This window comes from Diabrotica virgifera, chromosome 6 (genome assembly GCF_917563875.1).
Source record: "Diabrotica virgifera virgifera chromosome 6, PGI_DIABVI_V3a".
Taxonomy (NCBI): domain Eukaryota; kingdom Metazoa; phylum Arthropoda; class Insecta; order Coleoptera; family Chrysomelidae; genus Diabrotica; species Diabrotica virgifera.
This window is the reverse complement of record NC_065448.1, coordinates 249,752,386-249,778,221: the sequence shown is the minus strand read 5'-3', so window position 1 is coordinate 249,778,221 and position 25,836 is coordinate 249,752,386. Positions and strand designations below refer to the sequence as shown.

At 32.8% G+C, this 25,836-nt stretch overlaps 1 protein-coding gene across 1 annotated transcript in view; it reads right to left on the bottom strand.

Moving 5' to 3' along the window:
• LOC126887488 (collagen alpha-1(XI) chain-like) overlaps positions 1-25,836 on the bottom strand; it is a 133,860-nt gene that overhangs the window by 51,475 nt on the left and 56,549 nt on the right. The window contains exons 3-5 of the mRNA XM_050655059.1: positions 23,077-23,203; positions 20,425-20,525; positions 16,235-16,391 (exon numbers count right to left, since the gene is read on the bottom strand). Coding sequence (XP_050511016.1) covers positions 16,235-16,391; positions 20,425-20,525; positions 23,077-23,203 — 385 coding nt within the window. The remainder of the gene's footprint in view (positions 1-16,234; positions 16,392-20,424; positions 20,526-23,076; positions 23,204-25,836) is intronic.

Here is a 25,836-nt window from a genome sequence, read left to right as displayed (position 1 = left end):
AGGTACACTTGTAGTAAGTTTATCTAAAAAAAAGCCTACAACTGGAAAAAATATGTAATTTTCTGTTCTTATAAATAAATTAATCTATTATAACAAAAGAAAAGCAAGTTTGACATTTAATAATGCGTTAGTTCGATGGCTCTACTCGAGTTATTAAGGAACAAAAAAAGAATGAAGGAAATTTCTCCATGGGAAGCCGAGAAAATGCATTTTGTTAACGTATACCGATTTTGAACTTTGAGGGTTACATTTTCTCCAACCTAATTTTTGATTGGAATTTTGCTATTTTTGTCAATTTTCACACGTATTATCGATAGTTTTTATTATAATAATATATGTTATGAGGATTTTAAAGATATGAAAATTGGTGTGGAGAAAAAGGACAAAAATAAAAAGGTGATGGTTTGAAAATTATGATCCTATTGTTTATATATTTGCCGTAAATTCCGGTCAACTTTGACCGGTTGTATCTCAGGAACCACTCGTCATAATTAAACGTTTTTTCTTTTAAAAGAAGCGTCCTGGCGCTGTCTTTCGAATACCGTTTTCACAATTTAATTTAGTTTAACATTTTCCGAGATATTCTATTTGTTTATAAACCAAAAAAGTGTTTATAATTTTAAAATATTCCTGAGGCCGCTTAAATAGTCCAATTTCAATTCTGTATAGTACATTAGGTAGGTATAGTGTCTTTTTATGAAAAAATCATAGTTATTCTTATGCATCATAATTATTGTCGGTATTATAGCGACCGTAAATTTTTAATTAACATTTTAATTGTTGCTAAACTGTTCATTCAATTTCCATCGGCTTCTGGAATTATAATATATACGGAAAGGGCTTTTACGTTACCAAGTTATTTAATTATTGATTAACAACTACTTATCTAAAAGTTTAGTTGAAAATTAAAGATTTTGTTGGAAAAACCCGCTTCTTCCGGGGAAATTTTTCGTCGAAGTAAATCGGAAAAAACACGTTTCTATGCAGAACTTAATTGCGGTGAATTTTTATTTGGGCGTTTTTGGTCTAAAGTTAAAATCTTTGGAGTTATAGAGCAAAAATTGAAAAAAACACAGTTTTCGGGCGCCATTTTGTTTATAAAAAAAGTAGCACACTATCTGCGGACTTTGCATATCTATATTATTAATATATACAATCATAAGATTCGATTCCAGCAATAAAATTGCTGGTAAATAACTTTTCCTTGTATTTTGCTAATTAACCCAGAGTAGAGAGTTTATCCCCGCATTGCAACTGACGTTTATGGAGTAGGTGTCTAACGACTTTCAGTTACCAGATGTCGTTAGACACCTACTCCATAAACTTCAGTTGCAATGCGGGGATAAGCTCTCGGAGATTCGTCACTTGGTGCGGAGAGCAGCAAACCTACGCCTCTCTGATGATGACTCCAAATAGAGTCGAAAATCGTCGATTTAGAGTGCTGGTTTGCGTTCTCTGTTCTAAGTGAAAAATAAGACAGTTTTGCCTTCGCATTGCAACTGAATAAAAATGGTATACATTTTTTTATTTCATTTTATATTGGTTTTACTCCTTTGAGTAACTAGGTCCATTTTCCGTTGGAATTTACTAGCTGGACAGATGGGGTCGTGAATTGTAAGTTTTTAGAATTCCCTCTTGTCTTCTTCGCTTCAGCATCCATCTGGCTTGCAATTTTTAGAAGCCATGGAGGTGTTACCAGCAAAATGGTCCAATAAATTTTCAATTAAATATCTTTTAGGAATATTTTTAATATTTTTCAATATTTTTAATATTTCTGTTAGGTTGGAAACTTTAAAAACTTTGACATAATATATCAAAAAATAATTAAATATCTTTACAGTCGGAAAAATGAAAGAATACCCATGAACGAACATATAAAACACGCTGTATATTCCTGTCACCGTGTCACAAAGAAAATTGTCCAGTGCAAGTACATGTAACAATAATTATTACATGTATTTGCGCTGGCCAATTTTTTGTGTGACACGGTGACAGGAAAATACAGCGTGTTTTATATGTTCGTTCATGGGTATTCTTTTATTTTTCCGACTGTATAAAAGGTATATTGGAGTGGCGAATGCTGGTTATGCAAAACAAATTCAAAATGGACTGTAGGATTATTATACAAACAATTCTTACCTTATTTAACTGGTAGGTCTCGAAGTCTTCAATTATTATTAGGGTGGGGAAGGAGGGATAAATTATAGGGTGAAGTTATTTTGTAATAACTGAACCGGCGTTTTTTTTTCTACTAGGTGTATCTGACTACCGACGACTCTTTTAGTATTAAAATCGACAAGTAATTAACGAAAAGCCCAAAAATTTAGTACAGGATCTGGCCAAATAAATAGACCATGTACTTAGAACAAAATCAATATAATGAGGCCAAGACATATATTTATAAACAATCCCTAAAAAGAGCTACACCACATAACGTTTTCGGAATAACAATTTTATCATCAGTGTTTATTACTGGCCAAAGTACATGCTTGAGCCAACAATCACCAAGATATGTGAGTAAAAACCCTTTAAAAACTGTATAGTTTTAAATTGTTTTTCTGGATTTAACATCAGGCATCACAGAACAAATCCTGAACCTGAGACAACTCATTGAAAAGTCTAGAGAATTTTAAGTATCTATAATTATATGCTTCGTTGACTACCAAAAGGCATTTGATTGTGTCAGCTGGATAAATCTGTGGTCAATTTTAATAGATAGAGGAAATAAAAAATGTAGTATATCAAAGTATGTAAATAATTTATTTCTTTAGCTGAGCGCTTTCGACATAAACGTCATCATCGGAGCTAATGGTCAATTGTTAAAAAAAGTACCGCTACAAAATTGAGGTGTTAACATTTGCATCTTGTGAAATTAATTTTTGATTGGATATGATATGTCCTCCGTACAACCCCAAACAGTAAAAACAGAAAGACGGCCACATTACACCTTACACAAACACAAAAAAATTTTTCATGGTATATACCTGGACCTTAGGTCAGTCAGCTGTTTCTACTAGGCCAACAATGGATGGGTGATACCTATACCATGAAATTTTTTTTTGTGTGTGTAACGTGTAATGTGGCCGTTTTTCTGTTTTTACTGTTTGGGGTTGTACGGAGGACATAGCATATCCAACCAAAATTTATTTTCACAAGATGCAAATGTTAACACCTCAATTTTGTAGCGGTACTTTTTTTAACAATTGACCATTAGCTCCGATGATGACGTTTATGTCGAAAGCGCTCAGCTAAAGAAATAAATTATTTACACACTTTGATATACTACATTTTTTATTTCCTCTATTCATTCAAGTGTGTACAAACTTATCAGTCTTTCAACTAATTTTAATAGAAATGGGCGCACCAATGCACCTGGTGACACTTATTAAAAATCTGTAAATAATAGTCTCCCGTTTTATACCTCACGCGGCTTTGGGAGTATAGCAGGGTAGTCTACTATATCTAGGGCCTACGGTATACAAGGAAGGTAACAGGGCCAGTGCTACGCTTCAACCGCCTATTATTACCCCTGGTTTTACCCAAGGTACTCATTTTATTCAGGCTGAGTCGACCTGGGGCCTATAGACATTTTAAAAATGTCTAGTTGTTCTTGCCGGCGGTAGGATTTGAACTCCGGACCACCGGCATGCGAGGCAAGCACACTACCACCTGCGCTACGCCGGCCCAAAAAAATCTGTACCAGTCTAATATAGCGACAATACGACTATATCAGAAGTTCTCAAACCAATTCAAGACCGAGAGAGGTGTTAGACAAGGATGCGTGTTGTCACCTGACTTATTTAACATTTATGGTGAACATGTCATGAGGATGGTTTTAGAAGGCTGGGCCGGTGGAGTAACAGTAGCTGGTAGGAAAATCTCCAATTTAAGATTTGCTGATGACACTACAGTTATAGCAACAAATGAGCAAGAAATGCTTGATCTTTTGCGAAAAGTTGAGTACGAAAGCAATAAAGTTGGTCTGAAAATCAATAAAGCTAAGACAAAAATAATGGTGGTCGACAGATTCGACACTATTCAACTGACTAACATGTTGCTGGAATACCAGATAGTAAACACCTTTATCTATCTCGGGTCTAGTATAACTAACGATGGTAACTGTGAAGCGGAAGTTCGGAGACGTATTGGTATGGCAAAAAATGCGATGAGTCGCCTAACTAAAGTTTGGAAAGACATATTTATCTCTCAAAATATCAAGATGAGACTGGTGAATGCCCTTGTATTCTCAATATTTCTATACGGAGCAGAGACTTGGCCTCTTCGCACATACGAGCGCCAAAAAATTGATACCTTTGAGATGTGGTGTTGGAGAAGAATGCTGCGCATACCTTGGACAGCTCATAGGACAAACGATTCGATTCTAAACCAACTCAATATTAAAAAGGCTGTCCACAATATGTCTGCAACGAATTCTGCAATTCTTTGCTCACTTGGTTCGCAGAGGTGACGACAGTTTGGAAAGATTAATTGTTTCTGAAAACGTTCCGGGGAGAACATTAAGAGGTCGATCACCAACTAGATGGTCCGACCAAATAAAGAATTCAGCTGGAAACTCATTCTGCGAAGCTCTTAGGCAGCTGAAGATAGAGACCAATGGAGAAACATTGTTAGGAATATTGGAAGAAATCACGATCCTCAGTAATGGGGAAACGACAAGAAAGAGACCACAGAACACTCCCAACGCGGGTTACTATGTCCACAGGAGAAAAATAATTGACGGAAATAAGATGAATTTTGCTATTCGGGGGTTTTTGGACTAGCTAAACACGAATATCAGGACCGTAATGGTCTCCAAGGTACTTGGTGCAGAGAATGGACCACATCTCTTGGAGTTTTACGGAAATTGGATACAAGATTAATGCAAACTGGTTACTCGGGGTTTTTAGGGTCGCCAAGCACTGATATCACGTCGGTGATGGCCTCCGAGACGCCTCGTATTCTTAATGGGTCTCATGTGGTGTTTTATGAAAATTCGATACAAAATCAATAAAAGCTCATTACTCAAGGGCTTTTGGGGACGCTGAACACGAATTACATGACGGCTATGGTCACCGAGGTACCTGGTATTACTTATCGTCTCCAGGAGTTTTGTGAAAAACAACGCCGACATGCTGTTCGTGTTCAGCGATCCCAAAGACCTCCGAGTAATGAGAATGCACTGATTATATATGGATTTTCTACAAAACGCAAGGAGAAGAGTCCTGTCTTGGTAACCAGGTGCGTCGGAGACCATTGCCGCCATAATATTCGTAATCAGCGACCCAAAAATCTATCGATTAATGGCATTAAATACTGATTTTGTATCTAATTTTGACGAAACTCCAGATAGTCCAGGAACCAAAGTTTTTCACCTCGCAATTTTTACAGAATGGATCAATTTGCTTGAAAATTTGAAAAAGAGTAGTGGATAGTCCATGGATCAAAATCTATATGATGCCGACAGGCGCTTTTACCATAGGGGTGGTTGCCACCCCAACACGTGGGTGGAAATTTTTTATTATATTTTGACCGCAAAGTTAATAAATACATTCATTCTAAGCAAAAAATGTTCTATACATTTTTTTGATGAAATTAATAGTTTTTGATTTATTCACTATTGAAAGTGTTAGATTTATATCTAAAAAATCAATGTTTTTTGACGATATACTCATTTACGATTCTCTAAATTTTTGCCGTAGAACAAATTTTATCAAACCATGTTCTTGGGAATTAAATTATCTACAATTTCATATTTAAACATTTTTTCATATCTCTGATGCTAATCTTTCTATTCTGAAGAAAATGGCATTTTTTACCAAATTGCAAACATTCGTTATTCGCTTTAAACTTCACTTTTTTAAAAACTCATCATTCTAAGCCAGTCAGACTTCTAGAATCTATTAACAATACATAAATAAAAAAGAATAAATAAGGCCAATGACTAAAAACACCGTTAACTTACATTATTATGCTTCCAAATGGATTTCTTCTTTTTTTTTTTCAAAATTTTTTAACCGTAACTTTTTTATTTTTTTATCTTAGAATGTTCGTTAAAAAAGAATTTTGTAGATTTTTACAAGATCTATAAGGCAATTAATATTAAATCCCCTTGTAAAATTCTCAGTCACAAAAAGAGGTGGCATTGAAAGGGTTGGTAAAGGTGGTTTTTGCATGATATTACAAGTTTTAATTGTCAATAGCTCACTCAATTTTTGCTGCAAAAAAATTTTTGCAAACTAGGTTCTTGGGAATTAACTAATATTTCTTACCAAACCACAAAACTCCGTTATTCGCTTTTGACTCCATTTTTTTAAAAACTAATCATTCTAAGCCGATCAAACTTCTAGAACCTATTAACAATACATAAATCAAGAAAAAAAATCAGGTCAATGACAAATTTTAATTAGGGTGGTGATTAGGGGGCTGTTAACGATCACTTTTTTTGCTGAAAAAATAGATACTGACATTCTTTTCATTATAAGTCACTTAATTTTTTTAGCTAGAGATTTTTTTTTATTTCTGGATATACATTTTTTAAATACTTTAAATTAGTTTCAACAAGTTATCCTCGAAAAATGCATAGTTTTCCCGTCCTTTGACTTTGAAACTTATATTTAGCATTTGACGAAGAAGAGCCAACATATAATAAAGTATAGCTCGATGACTATTGGTCTTAAAAAAAATAAAAAAAAAACGTTTTTGTTTATTTTTTCAAAAGGTACATTTTTGTTTAGTAAAGTTGTTTTGATAAAACGAAAACTTTTTGAGTTATTGGCAGAAAACTGATTAAAAACATTTGATTTTTTCGATATAAAACTAACACTTTCGATAGCGAATAAATCGAAAACTATTAATTTTATCAAAAAAATGTATAAAACGTTTTTTGCTTATAATGAATGTTTTTACCAACTCTTGCGGTCAAAATATAATAAAAATTTCCACCCTCGAGATGGGGTGGCAACCACCCCCATGGTAAAAGCGCCTTTTGACATGATATAGATTTTGATCCTTGGACAATCCACTACTTATTCTCAAATTTTCAAGCAAATCGATCCATTCTGTAAAGATTGCGAGGTTTTGTCCTATTTTTAGCTTCATTACTTGGACTAAGAAAACGAAGACCTTTCTGGCAACAAGTGCATCAAAGAACATCGCCGTCATGATATTCGTGATCAACGCCCCCAAAACATCCGAATAATGAGATTTTACTGAATTTGTATTATAGAATATTTCTAAATTATTGCGCGATTTTGTTGCTGTTACTATTCCAAAATGTTTGACCGTTTAATGTTCAATTGCGATAGGTTAAACTACGGACTATATCTAATAATCCGGCAGACTACAGACTTTATGGAAAATGAGTCAAAATCTCAATTCAAATTTATTTTTAAGTTTTCCAAACTTTTTTTTAGTTTTAGTTTGATAAATTTCAAAATACTGATACTTGAGAAGCGCACTGTATACTTATTAGGTAGTTATATTGACATAATTCGAAAATTGGCTACTATTATAACGATTGTCATTATATTTCTACTGCTCTAAACCACCTCTTAATGGACTATGCATACTCAAACTAGGTACATAGCCAGAATTCTGAAAGTGATTAATTTTACCACGAAGCATACAATATTCGGTGTATGTTCGGGCTTTCCCTGAATTATAAATTACAGGAACCTATTATTACAGAAATTGAATATTGTAGTTTTGTACTTTAGTGTTATCGATCAATTGTCTTGCTGTTTCCTAATTTAATGTACTAGCCATGTTCTCGAGTGCATTTCTCTGTATAAATCGGATAAATTGAGTTGTGTAGTGAATTGCTCAATAACATCTGCAATAACATTAAAGAGTTAACAACAAATAAAAAACCGTAAATATCACTTACAGTCGGAAAAATGAAAAAATACCCATGAACGATCACATCAATCACTTATTTTGTATTTGCTGTTCTTTTCTATAACACACGTTTGTTATTTATAGAAAAAGACAGCAAATACAAAATAAGTGATTGATGTGATCGTTCATGGGTATTCTTTCATTTTTCCGACTGTATTTATTTAGAAAAAGGTTTTAACTGATAATATACATATTATAATAGTCTCTAATAATAACAGTTTTTTTACCGCTCACGCGGCTTTTTGATTATAGCAGGGTAGTCTGCTTTATCTAGGGCCTACGGTATACAAGGAAGCAGTGGCGACTCGTGATTTTTACAATAATGGAGGCTATAGCTAACTGTAAAATATCTAGACAAGCACTAGCAAAAAAAATGCGGCAAAAAAATGTAATTTAAGATCCCATTTTTTGACCATTATTTATTTACATTTCATTATACATATCATCATAATTCATAATTTCATATCATATCATTTTAAAAATAGTTAGTCGAATGGTAAAAGTGTAATAGCAAAGTTTGTGTCGTTTATTTGTCAACAAATTCTGCCTTTGTAAGTAGATATGCATATCAAAATAAATACAGATTTGAAGTTTTGCAGTCCATAAAGAATCACATTTTTTAAGATACTCAACTGAATTTTTTTAATTCTACACGCGGCCTACGGCGAATCCAAAAACACGGTAAATTACCGATATTTTGCTTTGCGTTACAGATATCGGAAAAAGTTATTTGAACAAGTTGTTCCAAATATTATTCTAATCCCACATACCAAATTTCATCACAAAATTCGCACTTTTAGTTTTTTCATTGTTTTTAGTCAGGACCCTAAAATTCGTTGTCGCCAGATGCACACAACGGAGGCGAGAAGCCAGCCAGCCTCCCTTGCTAAATCTCCGGGCAGCGTGTGATGGCACCTTGGATGGCACTGTTTAGTAGGCCGGGTCTCCTTAAACGCTGCTGCCCTACGCGGAGCATTAGCAACTGAGGCTGGCTCGCTTCCCGCCTCCGTTAATGAATCTCGGATAACCCAGGGTCCTGCTTACAATATTAATGAAAAAACTGAGACACAATCATACGTTCTAATGCTAATGCTCCGAGCGTATGGATATTTAGTGATAATATGAGAGACAAGATAAACAAAACAGTGTAGCGTGTGTAAAAAATTTATGGGGAGGCTAAGCCTCCCTTACCTCCTCTGACGAACCGCCACTGCAAGGAAGGTAACAGGGCCAGTGCTACGCTTTAACAGCCTATTATTACTCCAGGTTTTACCCAAGGTACTCATTTTATTCAGGCTGAGTCGACCTGGGTCCTATAGACATTTTTAAAATGTCTAGCTGTTCTCACCTGCGCTGGGTTTCGAACCCCGACCTACCAGCATGAGAGTCAGACATCCTACCGCCTGAGCTACTCCGGCCCTCGCGTTTTAACTGATTCAATATATTAAAACGGTTGACTTAACAACAGTAATGTTTAAGTACAGGTAGTATGGATTGTAATATTCATTCTTCTTCAGATTCAGACCCTATTGGAGATTGTAAATCATTCTAGCAATTATAATTTTGATTTTATGCATCTGAAAAGTTCAATTGAGCTACAGCCAAACTACGCTTATGTCTCACCTTTAAATTTAAAACTATTATTTTTTATTGCCTTTTTTAGTAGTTCCAAGATATGAAAATCGCAAGGCTATAAATCTGAAATATAGGGTGGATGCTCTATCCTCCATTTCTTTTGTTTTAGATTTTATTTCATTACTTTGGCAACATGAGGCCAAGTATTATCGTATAGAAAAATGACACCACGTGAGAGTTTTCCTGGATGTTCTCGTCTTATTGCTTGATGGAGCTTTTTCAATGTTTCGTTACACAGTTTGCATTGATATACACTTTAGGTTCTGTAAATTCTATGATCTAACTATTGATCTATTATTGTCGAAACGATGTTAACATGACATTGCATGCAGAAGGTTAAACTGTAAGCTTCTTTAGTGGTCGAGAAATTGCGTGTTTTCTTGCATCTATGACATATTACTGGATGGTTCAAAATACTGACACCAAGATTTGTCACCTCTGGCTGAATTACTAATGACTAATGTCTATGCCATTAAAAAAATATTTGTCACGAGTAATTATTCATGAAAGAAAGCTATTACCGTTTTATCCGTATTCCGTGAAAGGACCCCGCAGAAACCTTATGGGAAATGGCTCTCTGTGAAATGCTCTGAAATTTTGGGTTCTGTGGTAGTCCTTGATATGTAGAACAAAATACTCAATGGGCGCGTAGCTCCAAAAAATCATAGTTTTAAGATGTAGGTCTCTGAAGTTATAGGTACAGTGAGGACGTTTGAGTTGGAATAAATTCATTTTATCGAGAATGGGCGACTCTGGAGATAAATTATGAATTAGGTCGATAATTATTTTTAAATTATATAATTTTTTGGCATATATATCATACTAGTGCCGTCATCCATCTGGGCGTGATGACGCAATGGACGATTTTTTTTAAATAAGAATAGAGGTCGTGTGATAGCTCCTTTAAAAGGTGATTCAATTCTCTATTCACTAATATAAATATTGACAATTATTTATACAGGGTTCCTAAAAAATTTTTTTGAATTAAATTAAATGAGACAAAAACAAGAATGTATATAATTTATTTAATTCAAAATACATTTTACTGTTGTCCGAATACAGGAAAAAATGTTTATTCAATAAATAAATATTAAAATTCACAAGGAAAAGAAAAAAAATTCTTGTAGTTGGCTGTATATCATCAATCACAAAAATTGGAACAAATCCTTTGTAAAAGCTACAAATTTTTTATTAAAAATCCCTTTAAGGGCTACATCACAACAAAACGTTTTTGATTTGGATGCCAGCTGAGCCACCAAAGAAATATTCGGGTAAAAACCCTTTAAATATAATATGGATGCATTAAAGGTGCATACTTAAATAAAATGCCTTAGGATGGATACCTAGCAACAAGGATAATGCCTTTAGGTAAGGTATTGAATTTCCCAACACGTGGGATGCAAATTGAGTTAAGCCATTAAGTCATTGTAATGTAAACAACTCAATTGTAGAAAATTGAATAACCTTTCAAATGAGCTATTACACGACCCATTCTTATTAAAAAAATCATCGATTGCGTCATCATGCCCAGATGGATGACGTCACTAGTATGATATATATGCCAAAAAATTATAATTTAAAAATAAAAATCGAAATAATTTGTAATTTATCTCAAGAGTCGCCCATTCTCGAGAAAATGAATTTATTCCAACTCAAACGTCCTCACTGTACCTTTAACTTCAGAGGCTTATATCTTAAAACCATGATTTTTTGGAGCTACGCGCCCATTTCCCATAAGGTTTCTGCGGGGTCCTTTTTATAGAATAGCTTAATTTAAAACAAATTTCCAAAAAACTTAATTATCAATTTACTATAAACTTTGACTTGCGGGACATCCTGAGTACTTTTAGGTAGTAAGCAAATAAATCAATCTCCTACCATTTATCTAAGATTTAAATGATCCCACGTCTATCCAGCACCCTTTTCATAATTTCCTCCGAATTAACAAATAACATGAGGTTGATAGCTACGGAATTAATTAGGTTTATTGATAAACACGTTCGTAGAATCGTTCCCATTGGACGTTAAGACATATCTGATCGAAGTTAGCGTGGAGGCTTTATTCATTATAGAAACTGAATAACGGTTTCACAGAAACGGTTAGGATGATGGCAACCTGGTGAATTTAAATTCTTAATAGATCGTATGTAAGTTTAAATACGCTTTATTTTGTTTTATTTAACCGCTTATTTCCATACGATTCCAAATATTCATAATTAAGCGATAATATAGTTATTTAAGAAACAGTTCGTGAACAGTTTCGTTCTGCGAACGCACGCGATGTTTAGAGCACGAGCGACAGCGGTGCGAGTGCTATACATCGCGTAAGTTCGCAAAAAGTACTTCACGCACAGTTTCATACAATATTTTATCTACGATACACAAATAAAAAAACTGCAACTCTTCGTCACTGTAATTCATTTCTATTCTACAATTTTTAGAACTTTGACATTTACAAATTCTAACTTCTTTAAAAACCACAAAACTGTCAAAACTTTTGTTGTAATTTATTGCTCATTATGTCATCACCATGACAACGCGAAAGTTAAGGATATTTGATTATATGAAAGTGTGCCAAAAACAGTGCGAAAAAGTAAATCCCATTTAAAATACATTGTTACTTCAGTCACACTTTAAACCCTTCAAGCACTGCTATCTATAATGACAGTTTTCACAAACCAAAAACTTATACATAATATGAGATAGAGTAGATAAAGTAATGTTTTTTTCGCTAGACGCACAACCAATTAATTGAGAATAAAGATTAAGTACAATCAGAAAAATGAAAGATTACCCATGAACGATCACATCAATCACTTATTTTGCATTTGCTGTCTTTTTCTATAACAATAATTTTGTATTTGATGTCTATTTCTATAAATTGAATTATAAATTGTAAAATTTCCTCATCTTCCTTAGTCTCAGCATCCGTATGGTTTGCAAATTGTAGAAGCCTCGGAGGTGTAACCAGAGAAGATTGTTTTCAGTCTGGTGGGATATAGAGTAACATTATGTTGTTTTATATGCCATTAGAGTGAAAACTTAGTCTTTTGCTAGCAGTTGCCACTAGGGCATCTATGCCATTTTGTTCGTTGCAATCCGTGACTGCACGCCGGGGTTTGTTTTGGTTGGATCAGAGAGAGCAGCATATGTGCCTCCTGATGAGAGACTAATAAGTTTCGAAACCGGTAGAGGTGCTTGCTGCACTCTCTGATTGGACTAGAATATGATGCGGCTGTATTTTCGTTTTGAAACGAAATTGAAAATGGCTATTCATTTTTGATCTACATGTTTACTCTGATTGGAGTACGAAGGAAACCATTCTCGTTGGAACTTTACCGCGCTGAGCAGATGGGAAGTGAATTATAAATTGTAAAATTCCCTTATCTTCCTTAGTCTCAGCATCCGTATGGTTTGCAAATTGTAGAAGCCTTGGAAGTGTAACCAGAGAAGGTTCCCATTGTTTTCGGTCTGGTGGGATATAGAGTAACATTATGTTGTTTTATATGCCATTAGAGTGAAAACTTAGTCTTTTACAAAATAAGTGATTGATTTAATCGTTCATGGGTAATCTTTCATTTTCCCGACTGTATTTATAAAATGTAACAAAATAGACATAAGCAAAAATAACTAGGCCATAACTAGTAAACAGCTTAAAATTTATAAATCTCATCCCTAGTCCTCATTTGAACTCTTTTGAGTGTCCTCTATCTCTAATTTCCTGAGCTCCAATGCCTTCCTAATATTTCCACTTCAGGGCTATCTTGGTCTTTCTCTTTTACTTCCTCCTGACGGATTCCATCTAAATATTGTATTGGAAATATATTCATCCGTAGATGTCCAGCCCACTTAAAACTATTCCTTTCTATTCTATCGGTTAACGTGTATATGGCATTTATTCTATCTAATGGACTCGTTGGTAATTCTGTTGCACATTGATATTTGGGCGTTCTTTCGAAGATAGTCCGTCTCTACTATATCTCTCTTTGCTTTAGCATTTAAAATCCACCTTCACTCCCATACGTTACTATATAGTCCACAAATGCTCTTTCAATCCTAATCTTGTGTCTAATTTCCTGTTGTTTTAGTCCATCTGTTGTCAAAAGTGCTCCTATACATATTTAAACGATTTTATCTGTGTTTCACGTTATGGTCAATCGCAACCACAAAATTAACTAAAGAGTTAATCACTAAATATTCTGTGTTTTGCAAACTTATGTTGAGTTGTACGTTGTTGACGTACCAGATCTGCGTACACACGCGCTCGCACTACTCTCCACTACCATCAACGAAGGCCTCAAGGCATCAAGGAGGAGATGGGTCTCCGGAATGATATAAAAGTCGCTTGCCGTAACAAAGAGGCAGTTCTACGGAGAATTGATCTGGGGACTGTGGAGACTTGACTGGTCAAAAGACATTGCCTGGAGGCCAACCAAGCTTGTACCGTAAAAGCCAAACCGTAGAGCGATTAAGTACTGATTAATCGCTGATCCGTTACTTTCTGGCAGCGTATTAAGCGGCCTGTCATATTTATTCTCGCACCAACTATCTCTCCTACGTTGAGGTGAGTATGTGTATGTGTATTAAAAAACATCGTGGTTGTTACCTAAATTAACTGTAATTATTTTTTTCTATGGATGCTATACAATGTGCAACTTCTCTCACTACTTACATACATTCAAAACGAATAATTTCTCAGGCTGTGAGAAAAGTTGGCCATTGCAGTGAGAAATATTTTTGAAGTTATACTTCTTTAGGCGCGATTTCATTGAGGGTGAAATTTTGTTAATCTGCGCGCATGCGCACACAGGCAGTATGGAGTTAGTTACTAAATGTTTTAATTTATGTATGTATCAGTCCAGAAAAGGTGTGGAAAGAATATATTAGTGTTTTTAAATATATTTTTCTACAAACGTGTTAAAAATGCAATTTTTAGCATTCCATAGGAGCGTTAGAAATGCTACTTTAAGGCACTAGTGCTTTAAAAATTTTAAGACACTGCAGTTAAAAGTGAATTGTCAATTTGTGAAACGTCAAAATATTTATATTTCATTTATTAACATTAATATTAATAATACAACTTGCACAATTTGAAAAATGTGGTTTAAAAGGTTTTTTATTATAATTTTGTGCCTTTGGATTTGTCTTCCTTGGGCGTAAAAATAAAACACCTATTCTTATATTTCACTTGTCACCGTGATGTGTAACTATGCATATCAGACACGTCAATAGCATGCGGCTTGATGGCCTTGTTGGTAGAGCATTGGACCAGAGATTGAGAATTCGCGAGGTTGCGGGTTCAATTCCCGGACGATTCATACTTTTTTCTTTTTTTTTTAATATTTGGCATTTGGTTAATTTTTGGTAATTATTGTTAATTTTTTGTATTGTAACTGTTAAGTAGGTATATTTATTTCGTTGAAATTATATTATAATAGAAGTATAACTTCTTACGTGCGTACAAAGTACACACACATTCTTTTTTCTCACGGGTTCACCGCCGGTTTACATACATATGATCGCCATTTCCATGGTAACATGCACAATACAAACACAATTGTTCAACTGTTCAACTCTGAATTATAGTGTTAAATAAATAAAGTATATAAATATTAAGAATACTAAATACCTATGTGTATATAGGTATTTTATTTCAATTTAGGCATATAATATACCTAAAACCACCTAAATTATTTAATTTTGAAGTTTTAACTCTTGACAAAAACGCATCCATAGAAAAAGTACAGTGTACAACACGAGAGAAAATGACATATTTCTCTCTCGCTTGATTTGCGGCACTCGCCTCGTGCCTCGCCTCGTGCCTCGGCTCGTGCCAACAAACTTCTGCGCTCGTGAGAAATATGTCTTCTTTCTCTCTTGTTGTACAACATACTATTGTTTACAAATCCACCAGTGGGTTTTGACTTTCTTGAATTTCCGTCGGGAATTAAATATGTGCTATTTTTATCATAAAAAGAAGTTGTTTTATTTTATTGTTTATTTACAAGAATCTATGTTTATTTAAATTAACTGGTATCTAACGAGAACATGTGATAAGGAGAATAGGCAGAGAGATAGAAATGAAGAACACAATAAAATAAAGGAAATTGCAATATCTCGGACATGTGATGAGAGGCAAAAGATACAACATCTTGAGACTCATAATTCAAGAAAAAATAGAGGGTAGGAGAAGCGTACGAAGGAGAAGCGTTTCCTGCTTGAAGAATCTGAGAGAATGGTTTGGTTGCAGCTCAAGGCAAATGTTCAGAGCAGCCGCCTCGAAGGTCAGAATAGCCATAATGATTGCCAACCTTCGTCGCGGAGATGGCACCTAAAGAAGAAGGTGTCTAACGGAGCTAACCGTGACACTCTTCGGTGTCCTCTCAGCATAAATTCCAGATCATAGGAATCCTGTGCAACAATAGGTTGGTCATCAAAATTTCCAACTGATAAAGGTGGAATTAATATTTTTGATTATTACCTTCTCTATTGAAGGAGATATGTAAGTATCGGATTACTAGATGGGTAACTTTGACTTAATTTCTCTTTTGAGGAAGTTTATATTACAGCAAAACATATCAGGTTTTGGATATTTTATGGGTTAATAACAGTAATGTTTTTATGTTTTATTTTATTATTGAACAAAAAATTTGTTCAAAGTAATATTAACTAATCTTTAAATTGTATTTATTTCCGGACTTACTTTCCATCATTTACAGTTGCTCCAAAATTCATTAGATTATCATCTTCGGGTAATTCATCATTATCTTCGTAGTAAAGACTTAAATCATCACCCAAAGTAACATAGAGCTGTTCGTCACCGTATTCAGTAAACAATGTGAAGAGTGGATATGCTGTACCTGAAATAAAAAATGGAATTAAAGAATATTGAAATATTTATTCACAGGCTTCGTAATCCTTGGGACCATAATATTCACATAATATACAGGGTGTAACAAAAATATAGGTCATAAATAGTTTGATTGAACCTAACTTACCTTAGTACAAATGTGCATAGAAAAAAAGTTACAACCCTTTGAAATTACAAAATGAAAATCGATTTTTTCCAATATATCGAAAACTATTAGAGATTTTTTATTGAAAATGGACATGTGGCATTCTTATGGTAGTACAAAATTTGAACACCCCATAAAAATTTTATGGGGGTTTTGTTCCTTTAAACCCCCAAACTTTTGTGTACGTTCCAATTAAATTATTATTGTAGCACCATTAGTTAAAAACAATGTTTTTAAAACTTTTTTGGCTCTTAGTACTTTTTCGAAAAGTCAGTTTTTATCGAGATATTTTGAATATTTGTCAAATCCACCACATATTTGTATATGGTTAAGTACGATTATGGAGAGTTGGTAATATTATGAACATTTATTTATGATTTACATTTTTAGGTATATTTTGAACCATATTAAAAAAGAAGCCACATCTCGATAAAAGGTGCCTTCTCCAAAAAATACAAAGAGGCAAAAAAGTTTTAAAAACACGGTGTTTAACTAATGGTATCGCAGTAATATTTTAATTGGAACGTACACAAACATTTGGGGGGTTTAAAAGAACAAAACCCCCAAAAAATTTTTATGTAAACATATTAAAAAATAAGCCTCAACTCGATAAAAACTGCATTATCGAAAAAATACTAAGAAGCAAAAAAGTTTTAAGAATATTAAATTTAACTAATGGTACCACAATAATAATTTAATTGAGACGTACACAAAAGTTGGGGGTTTTGTTCCCTTAAACCCCCATAAAATTTTTACGGGGTGCACAAATTTCACTATAATTTTTTTAAGATGTTCCTGACATAAGAATGCCACAAGTCCATTTTCAATAAAAAATATCTAATAGTTTTCGATATATTCGAAAAAATCGATTTTCATTTTGTAACTTAAAAGGCCTGTAACTTTTTTTTTGTGCATATTTGTACTAAGGTAAGTTAGGTTCATTCGAACTATTTTTGGCCCCAAAATATGTGATTTAATTTATGACCTGTATTTTTGTTACACCCTGTATATTGTACCTAATGTACCTAAGATTAAAAAATCAGTGAATAGTGACATTAGAAGTTATGGCATGATGAACGAGCCATACAGTATAATATATGTATGTAATCAACATGGCCCATAGCTTGGTTTATTATTCTTTTCCATTTTTTCCTGCTTGCTGCTTTATTTTTCCAATATGTGATTTTAAGTTCTTCTATGTCTCTTTCAACATCTTTCTTCCACATGGTTTTCGGTCTACCTTTCTTCTTATTTCCTCCTATTCCTCCCGTTAGTATTCTTTTGGAAAGTCTCCTGTTTTGTATCCTTTGAATATGTCCTAACCATCTCCGTCCTTGTGATTTTATGATCCCTACTATATTCGGTTCTCCATACATCTTCTCTAGTTCTACATTTGGTCTTTTTATCCACATTCCACATCTTTTCTTCAAATATTTTCTTGAGGACTTTTCTTTCCAACACTTTCAGCATGACTTGTTCGGATTTATTCATCGTCCATGTTTCACTGGCATACAATACTATAGGTCATCACTGTCTTACATATTCTTATTTTAGCCCTTTTACATATGCTTTTGCTTCTTAATACGTTGTTTAGAGTAAATATACAACGATTAAATAGCCAGAATTCTCGCTTGAATTTCTTCTTTCATTCCATATAATTATCTAGTCATTTCTTCGTTTATGTATATCCCTTTCTTTCTCGCTATCGCTTCTAGTTTTTTCTATCAGCATTATGTCATCAGCGAATGTCAAGCATTGGTGTCTTCGTTAAGATACAAGTCTATTGCTATTAATTTCGGCTTCTTTGATGACGATTTCAAAAAAGATACAACAGTGATGATAGTGGGTCTCCTTGTCGCACCCTTTCACTGTCCTTAAATTATCTGTTTCTATTCCATTTATTTTAACCCTAGTCTCTGTTACTCCAAGTGTCACATTTATCATTTTTATTAATTTTTAGTCAAATAGTGCTTTTTATATTTCTTTTCGTTTTACTCTGTCAAAAACTTGTTTAAAGTTGATAGATAGGGCCACTGTAGATTTCTCAATTGAAAAATACTGCAAGTAGATTTCTATATTCTATATTTCTATGTCTACATGTCTATATTTCTATAGTTTAACGACAACCGCTACATAATGAATATTTCTAATTATTCAAGTCAGTGCCGACGACAAAACTTCGTAATTATTCCTCAAGCTTTTCTTGTCAAAAAAAATTGAAACGGTAGGTTAATCTACTTACAAGTTGTTAGTCGCCGTATTCTTAACAAAAGAGAATAGAAGTCTCATTAATATCACATAAAAAGGCAACACCAATTTAAATCTTAAATGTCTCCTGGAGATGAGCAATTCAACTTCTTTTACTTTTTCCAAAACGATTAACGGCAATGCTCTTTTAATGGGAATCTTTTCCACCAAAAATCAGAAGTAAAATAAATTTGTTAAAAAAAGTAATATCAATTACCAAAAATATAAATATTCATTCATCTAGACAAGTATTTGTCCCATTCATGTAAGGTTTTACAATTTACCTATTACTTTTTCTTTTTTAAAGCGTTTTTTTATTCTTTATTTCTCCCCTTCCTTTTACACTATCAACTTTTCCCGCCTCTATTGCTTGCTATACGATGTTCTTTGCTTCTTGAAGTTTTCTTGTAATTTTGTTGGGTTAAATCCTCATCAAATGCCCATACCAGTTCATTTGTCTCTTTTCTATTTTATTCATTATTCGTTCGTGGTTGCTTAATCTATTCCAATTTGTCTTTTCAACTATCCTTCTTAGGTGTCTCGTCTCCGTTATATTTATCCTGCTGTTATGTTTTTCCAGATTAATCCAGTTCTATTTTATCCTTGTCTTTCGTGTAAGTTCTATTTTTCCCAGTATTGGGGGTAACGGATATTATAACTTGTTTGATTTCTTTGCTCTATTTGTTATTTATCAGTCTTATAATTTAAGTTTTTATTTTTCCGTCTTTATAGTAAAGTAAAAAGTAATTCCAACTATTTCCAGTTCTGAATTTTTACATTTTATCTTTATTTCATTTTCGTCCTTATGTTCTTTGCAGCTAATTATCATTACCTTACTTTTTTTCTCATTTATTTCCATTTTTAGATCTTCTATTGATTCTACCAATACATATATCCATCAGTTTCTTCATTTTATTTTTGAAATCTGCTATTAGTTCTATGTCGTCCGCATACATACAGGACTCTACTGTTACCGGTTGTAATCTATGGTATTCTATTATTGTCTGTAGTTGGTTGGTTCTTGCTCTAATATTTATTATCAACGCGTTCATTCATATTATAAATAGCAAAGGGCTGAGACTAGCCCCTTGTTTACTACTTCTCTTCCATTTAAGTTCTTCCGATCTTTCCTCTGTTATTCGAACTCTTCCTTTTACTTCTTTGTAAGTACTTTCTATAATTTTTATCAATGAGTTTGGCACATTTATTTTCCTTAAGCATTTATCTTTCTATCGTGTCAAATGCTGCTCTTATCTACTCCATATGAACAATAATACTAGTTGCTAATGAAGCAATACAAAATGATAATAAAACCATCGAAGTTTTTATCTCTTGATATGTATATAATTATAATACAGTTTGCTTTATTTCCAGTTCTGAGTTTTTACATTTTATCTTTATTTCATTTTCTTCCACATCTTCTTTATTATCATTATCGCTATACGATAGTAATACTACTGTTACTACTACACTGTCTACTTAACTTGCATACCGTTTGTCATTCATGCTACGTTTTGGTGGAATTGCCTTGGCTACGCGAAATAGAAATTCCAAAGGAAAAGGCAAAAGGCAAACAATATAATCGACTAAAAAAAGAAGTAAGTTTTCATCAGAGAAAATCGAAACTTACCTGGTGAGGATCGAGCTACAATCAGGATGGAGAAATCCTTTGGAAAACCATTTGGAAAATAGTCCTCGGTTTCAAGCAAAATTTGGGTTTTCTTACTCCATCTAAAAATATATTTTATTATTTTAGTTTTAAAAATTTTTTATTGTAAGAAGACAACTAAAGTAAAAATATCACTACAGCTTTATAAAATCAAATATACACAGAAAAAAGTAATAAAACAAACGAAATCCGGAGATTCCTTACGTTTGGAATCAATTCAGGTAACAGCCCAAATCTGTTCTTTCTATAATTTGCAATGCAAACAGACGATAACTGAACTGACGTGAGGAATCTACAAATTGCATTCAATAACACGTTAATCTATCTAGTAGTCCAGAAAGCCACTGCGCATCCGCTAGGTAAAATATTCTAATTCGGATTTTTTGCACAATCTTACTCAAAAAAGACTCCTTTTAACAAATTTGCATGTTGCCAGGACCAAAAAGTGGTCAAAAATTTTTTAAACGTTTTTTTTTGTTTTTTTCCTAAAATTATTTTTTTTGCATGGAAAAAAGTTTTTTTAGTTTTTTTGGATCAATCCAAACAGAAAAGGTCTTAAGTGACTTTTCTCTAAAAATTATAGTTTTTGACTTATAAGCGATTAAAAATTGAAAAATTGCGAAATCGGCCATTTTTAACCCTCAAAAACTATGTGAAAAACTGAAAATTTGAATGTTGCCAAGGTAGGTAGATATTCTTTAAACATCTATTGATGAAATCCCGAAGAGTTTTTTGCAATACATTATTCAAAACTCCTTTGTTTTTTAATTGCTAATCAAGCGTGCGCGACACTATTTTCCACCGATAGTATGGTGCAAATGAAAGGAATAAATTCGTTATTTCGAAAATCGGCGACTTTAAGGAAAAATCCCGAAACAGGTCGATTTTTATTTTTAAGTTATGATATTGTGGTATATATGGTATACTAGTGACGTCATCCATCGGGACGTGATGACGTAATCGATGATTTTTTAAATGAGAATAGGGGTCGTGTGCTAGCTCATTTGAAAGGTTCTTCAATTCTCTATTCAGTGATATAAACATTTACATAATTATTTATACACGGTGTCCAAAAAAATTTTATTAAATTAAATTATTTGAAAAAAAAAAGAAGTAGAAGGACACCCTGTATAAATAATTATGTAAATGTTTACATTACTGAATAGAAAATTGAAGAACCTTTCAAATGAGCTACCACACGACCCCTATTCTCATTTAAAAAAATCATCGATTACGTCATCACGCCCAGACGGATGACGTCACTAGTATAAGATATACGCCACAATATCATAACTTAAAAATAAAAATCGACCTGTTTCGGGATTTTTCCTTAAAGTCGCCGGTTTACGAAATAGCGAATTTATTCCTTTCATTTGCACCATACTGTCGATGTCGGTGGAAAATAGTGTCGCGCACGCTTGATTACCAATTAAAAAACAAAGGAGTTTTGAATATTGTATTGAAAAAAACTCTTCGGGATTTCATCAATCGATGTTTAAAGAATATCTACCTACCTTGGCAACATTCAAATTTTCAGTTTTTCACATAGTTCTTGAGGTTTAAAAATAGCCGATTTAACAATTTTTCAATTTTTAATCGCTTATATGCCAAAAACTATTATTTTTAGAGAAAAGTCACTAAAGGCCTTTTCTGTTTGGAATGATCCAAAAAACCTAAAAAAACTTTTTTCCATTAAAAAAAAAATAATTTTAGGAAAAAAACAAAATAAAAACGTTTAAAAAATTTTTGACCACCTTTTGGTCCTGGCAACATGCAAATTTGTTAAAAGGAGTCCTTTTTGAGTAAGATTGTGCAAAAAATCCGAATTAGAATATTTTCCCTAGCGGATGCGCAGTGGCTTTCTGGACTATAGGCAAAAACTTCAGCGAATTGATTTCGAGTACACAATTGTGTGAGTAAAGGAAAAATACAGAAGACAGTTAAGCTTTAATTTAATTCCAATACAGAGCACCACAATTAAGCCCAGCAGAATCAAAACCTGCTAAATCCAAAATTTTTCGTTTTTTCTTTTTTTACACAGTTTCAAAGTTCAAGTATCTATTAATCTACAGGCATAAGGTTTCGGCTCAAAACCTTCTAAATCCTTTTCAAAATGCCACTGAAATCTTAACGTAGAATCAAAACCTGTTATGTCCATAGTTTTATGAACAATAAAATACATAATTCTTTTTTTTTGTATACATTTTGTATATTTTCCTATCAAAGTGGTTCAATACCTACTTTTAGTACATTAATTGCGCCTTAAAGCAGGTGAAAATGAGCAATATTATGTAGTCCTAGAATCAAAATCTTCTAAATCCAAACTAAAAGTACAAATATCTGAAGATGTAAGGGGCATGCAGAAAAATGACTCTATATCAAATTAGTGTGCCATTTTATGACATTCATTGTTGCCACTTTGTTTAAGAAATGCCGGATACTTTTTAGGAAATTTATATTTTTAATGTTTTTTAGCCTCCTGAAAAATTTCAAGAAATAGATCTAGCAAGTTTTGATCCTATAGGCCTCAATTCGCTTATACGCTTTTCATCCCTGTGTTATCATCAGAGCGAGATGTGGCCAGCTCTCTGCTTACGATTTTACTAAACTTACCTATATGCTACCACTGATGATGATGAGATCAAATTATTTGTATTATTTATACATCTCCCTGCAACAACTGTAATTTTTTGTTCTTGGTCACGTTGCTTGGCTATTTTAAGCAAATCTACAACGCCGTCTAAAAATATAAAACAAATACAAATTATTGTAAATATATACGATTATTATCATTTATTTGCGCAAATGAAATGGAACTGGGTATAGTCTGGGCTGATTATCGGAGAATAGGCCATTTTTGGGAAAAGTTATTTACCAGCAATTTTATTGATGGAATCGAATCTTATGATGGTATATATTAATAATATAGGTATGCAAAGTCCGCAGATAGTGTGCTACTTTTTTTATAAACAAAATGGCGCCCGAAAATCGTGTTTTTTTCAATTTTTGCTCTATAACTCCAAAGATTTCAATTTTACACCAAAAACACTCAAATAAAAATTCACCGGAATTAAATTCTGCATAGAGACGTGTTTTTCCCGATTCACTTCGACGAAAACTTTCCCCGGAAAAAGCGGGTTTTTCCAACAAAATCTTTAATTTTCAACTAAAATTTTAGATAAGTAATTGTTAATCAATAATTAAATAGCTTGGTAGTGTAAAAGCCCTTTTTGTATATATTATAATTCCAGAAGCCGATGGAAATTGAATGAACCGTTTAGCAACAATTGAATTGTTAATTAAAAATTTACGGTCGCTATAATAACGACAATAATTATGGTGCATAAGAATAACTATGATTTTTTCATAAAAAGGCACTATACCTATCTAATGTACTTTATAGAATTGAAATTGAACTATTTAAGCGGCCTCAGGAATATTTTAAAATTATAAAGAATTTTTTGGCTTATAAACAAATAGAATATCTCGGGAAATATTAAACTAAATTAAATTGTAAAAACGGTATTCGAAAAGCAGTGGCAGAACGCTTCTTTTAAAAGAAAAAACGTTTAATTATGATGAGTAGTTCCTGAGATACAACCGGTCAAAGTTGACCGGAATTTACAACAAAGATATAAACAATAGGACGATAATTTTCAAACCATCACCTTTTTATTTTTGTCCTCTTTCTCCACACCAATTTTAATATCCTTAATATACTCATAACATACATTATTATAATAAAAACTATGGATAATACGTGTGAAAATTGCCAAAAATAGCAAAATTTCAATCAAAAATTAGGTTGGAGAAAATGTAACACTCAAAGTTCAAAATCGGTATACGTTAAAAAAATGCATTTTCTCGGCTTCCCATGGAGCAATTTCCTTCATTCTTTTTTTGTTCCCAAGTAACTCGAGTAGAGCCATCGAACTAATGCATTATTAAATGTCAAACTTGCTTTTGTTTTGTTATAATAAATTAATTTATTTATTATAACACAAAATTTTAATTTGTTTAAATAAAAATTGTTTAAATAATTATACAGCTTTCAAATGAGAATATTTATGTTTTTAACTTTAAAAGGTACACTTGTAGTAAGTTTATCTAAAAAAAGCCTACAACTGGAAAAAATATGTAGTTTTCTGTTCTTATAAATAAATTAATCTATTATAACAAAACAAAAGCAAGTTTGACATTTAATAATGCGTTAGTTCGATGGCTCTACTCGAGTTATTAGGGAACAAAAAAATAATGAAGGAAATTGCTCCATGAAGAGCCGAGAAAATGCATTTTTTTAACGTATACCGATTTTGAACTTTGAGGGTTACATTTTCTCCAACCTAATTTTTGATTGGAATTTTGCTATTTTTGGCAATTTTCACACGTATCCTCGATAGTTTTTATTGTAATAATACATGCTATACTACATTCGCTCTCGCGAGATTTTTTTTGAGACATTCGGAATAGGAAACGTACAACACAAAAATTCCTACCTCACACTATTAACTGTTAAAATCAACTCAAATCAACTTAATCTTTCATTAAAAAAAGAAGAATTATTAGAAATAGTGGGAGTGTCTACTAATCTCATAAAATTTTGTGAAGTTTATTTCTACAAAATATTTTTATTTTGTACAATAAATAATTTTCTCATTTGCTATCAATACATTTAATGGTTTAAATAAATAAATATTGATTGGCGTAAGGTTTATGTTATTTTTATGTCTGTTTACTATTAATAATATTGGATATGAGCAGGTGCGTTGGTTTTGTAGTAATTTCCAGTCACTTCTGACAACTGAATTTTTCAAAAAAGAAATTACTAACGTCAGTGTCAAAAAAAATCTCACGAGAGCGAATGTAGTATATAAGCACAAACCATACATACTCATAGACGTTTCACGTAAATTGTCAAGGTTAAGACAGCAAATTAGTTACCATTCCAATCCAGAGATGTCGCTGTCAGTCAATTCTCTTGTCATATTTAACAACTGACAGTTGACAATTAAATTAATTTGTTATTTACTTTTTATTTTACAGTTTGTGGCTTAATTATTTTATTATACTGGTGTTACGTTTTTAATTAGATTTAATCACAATTTTAATCAATTGTATTAACCTCCTCTCCGTTTTTATGAGTAGAATGTTTAGTTTACATTGATCATCCCGTGTTGTGTTTCTCCACATTTAAAAAAACAATATAATAGATCCTGAAACAGTTTATTCCAATAGACAAGTGTGTCATCAACATTTCGGGCCTATATATCTTTGGAAATTTGTAAAAGATTATAAGGTAATATTTATCTAAACAATCATCCTACAAGATTCTTTCAAAAATTTTCATTTAACTCAATATTACACATCAGTGCT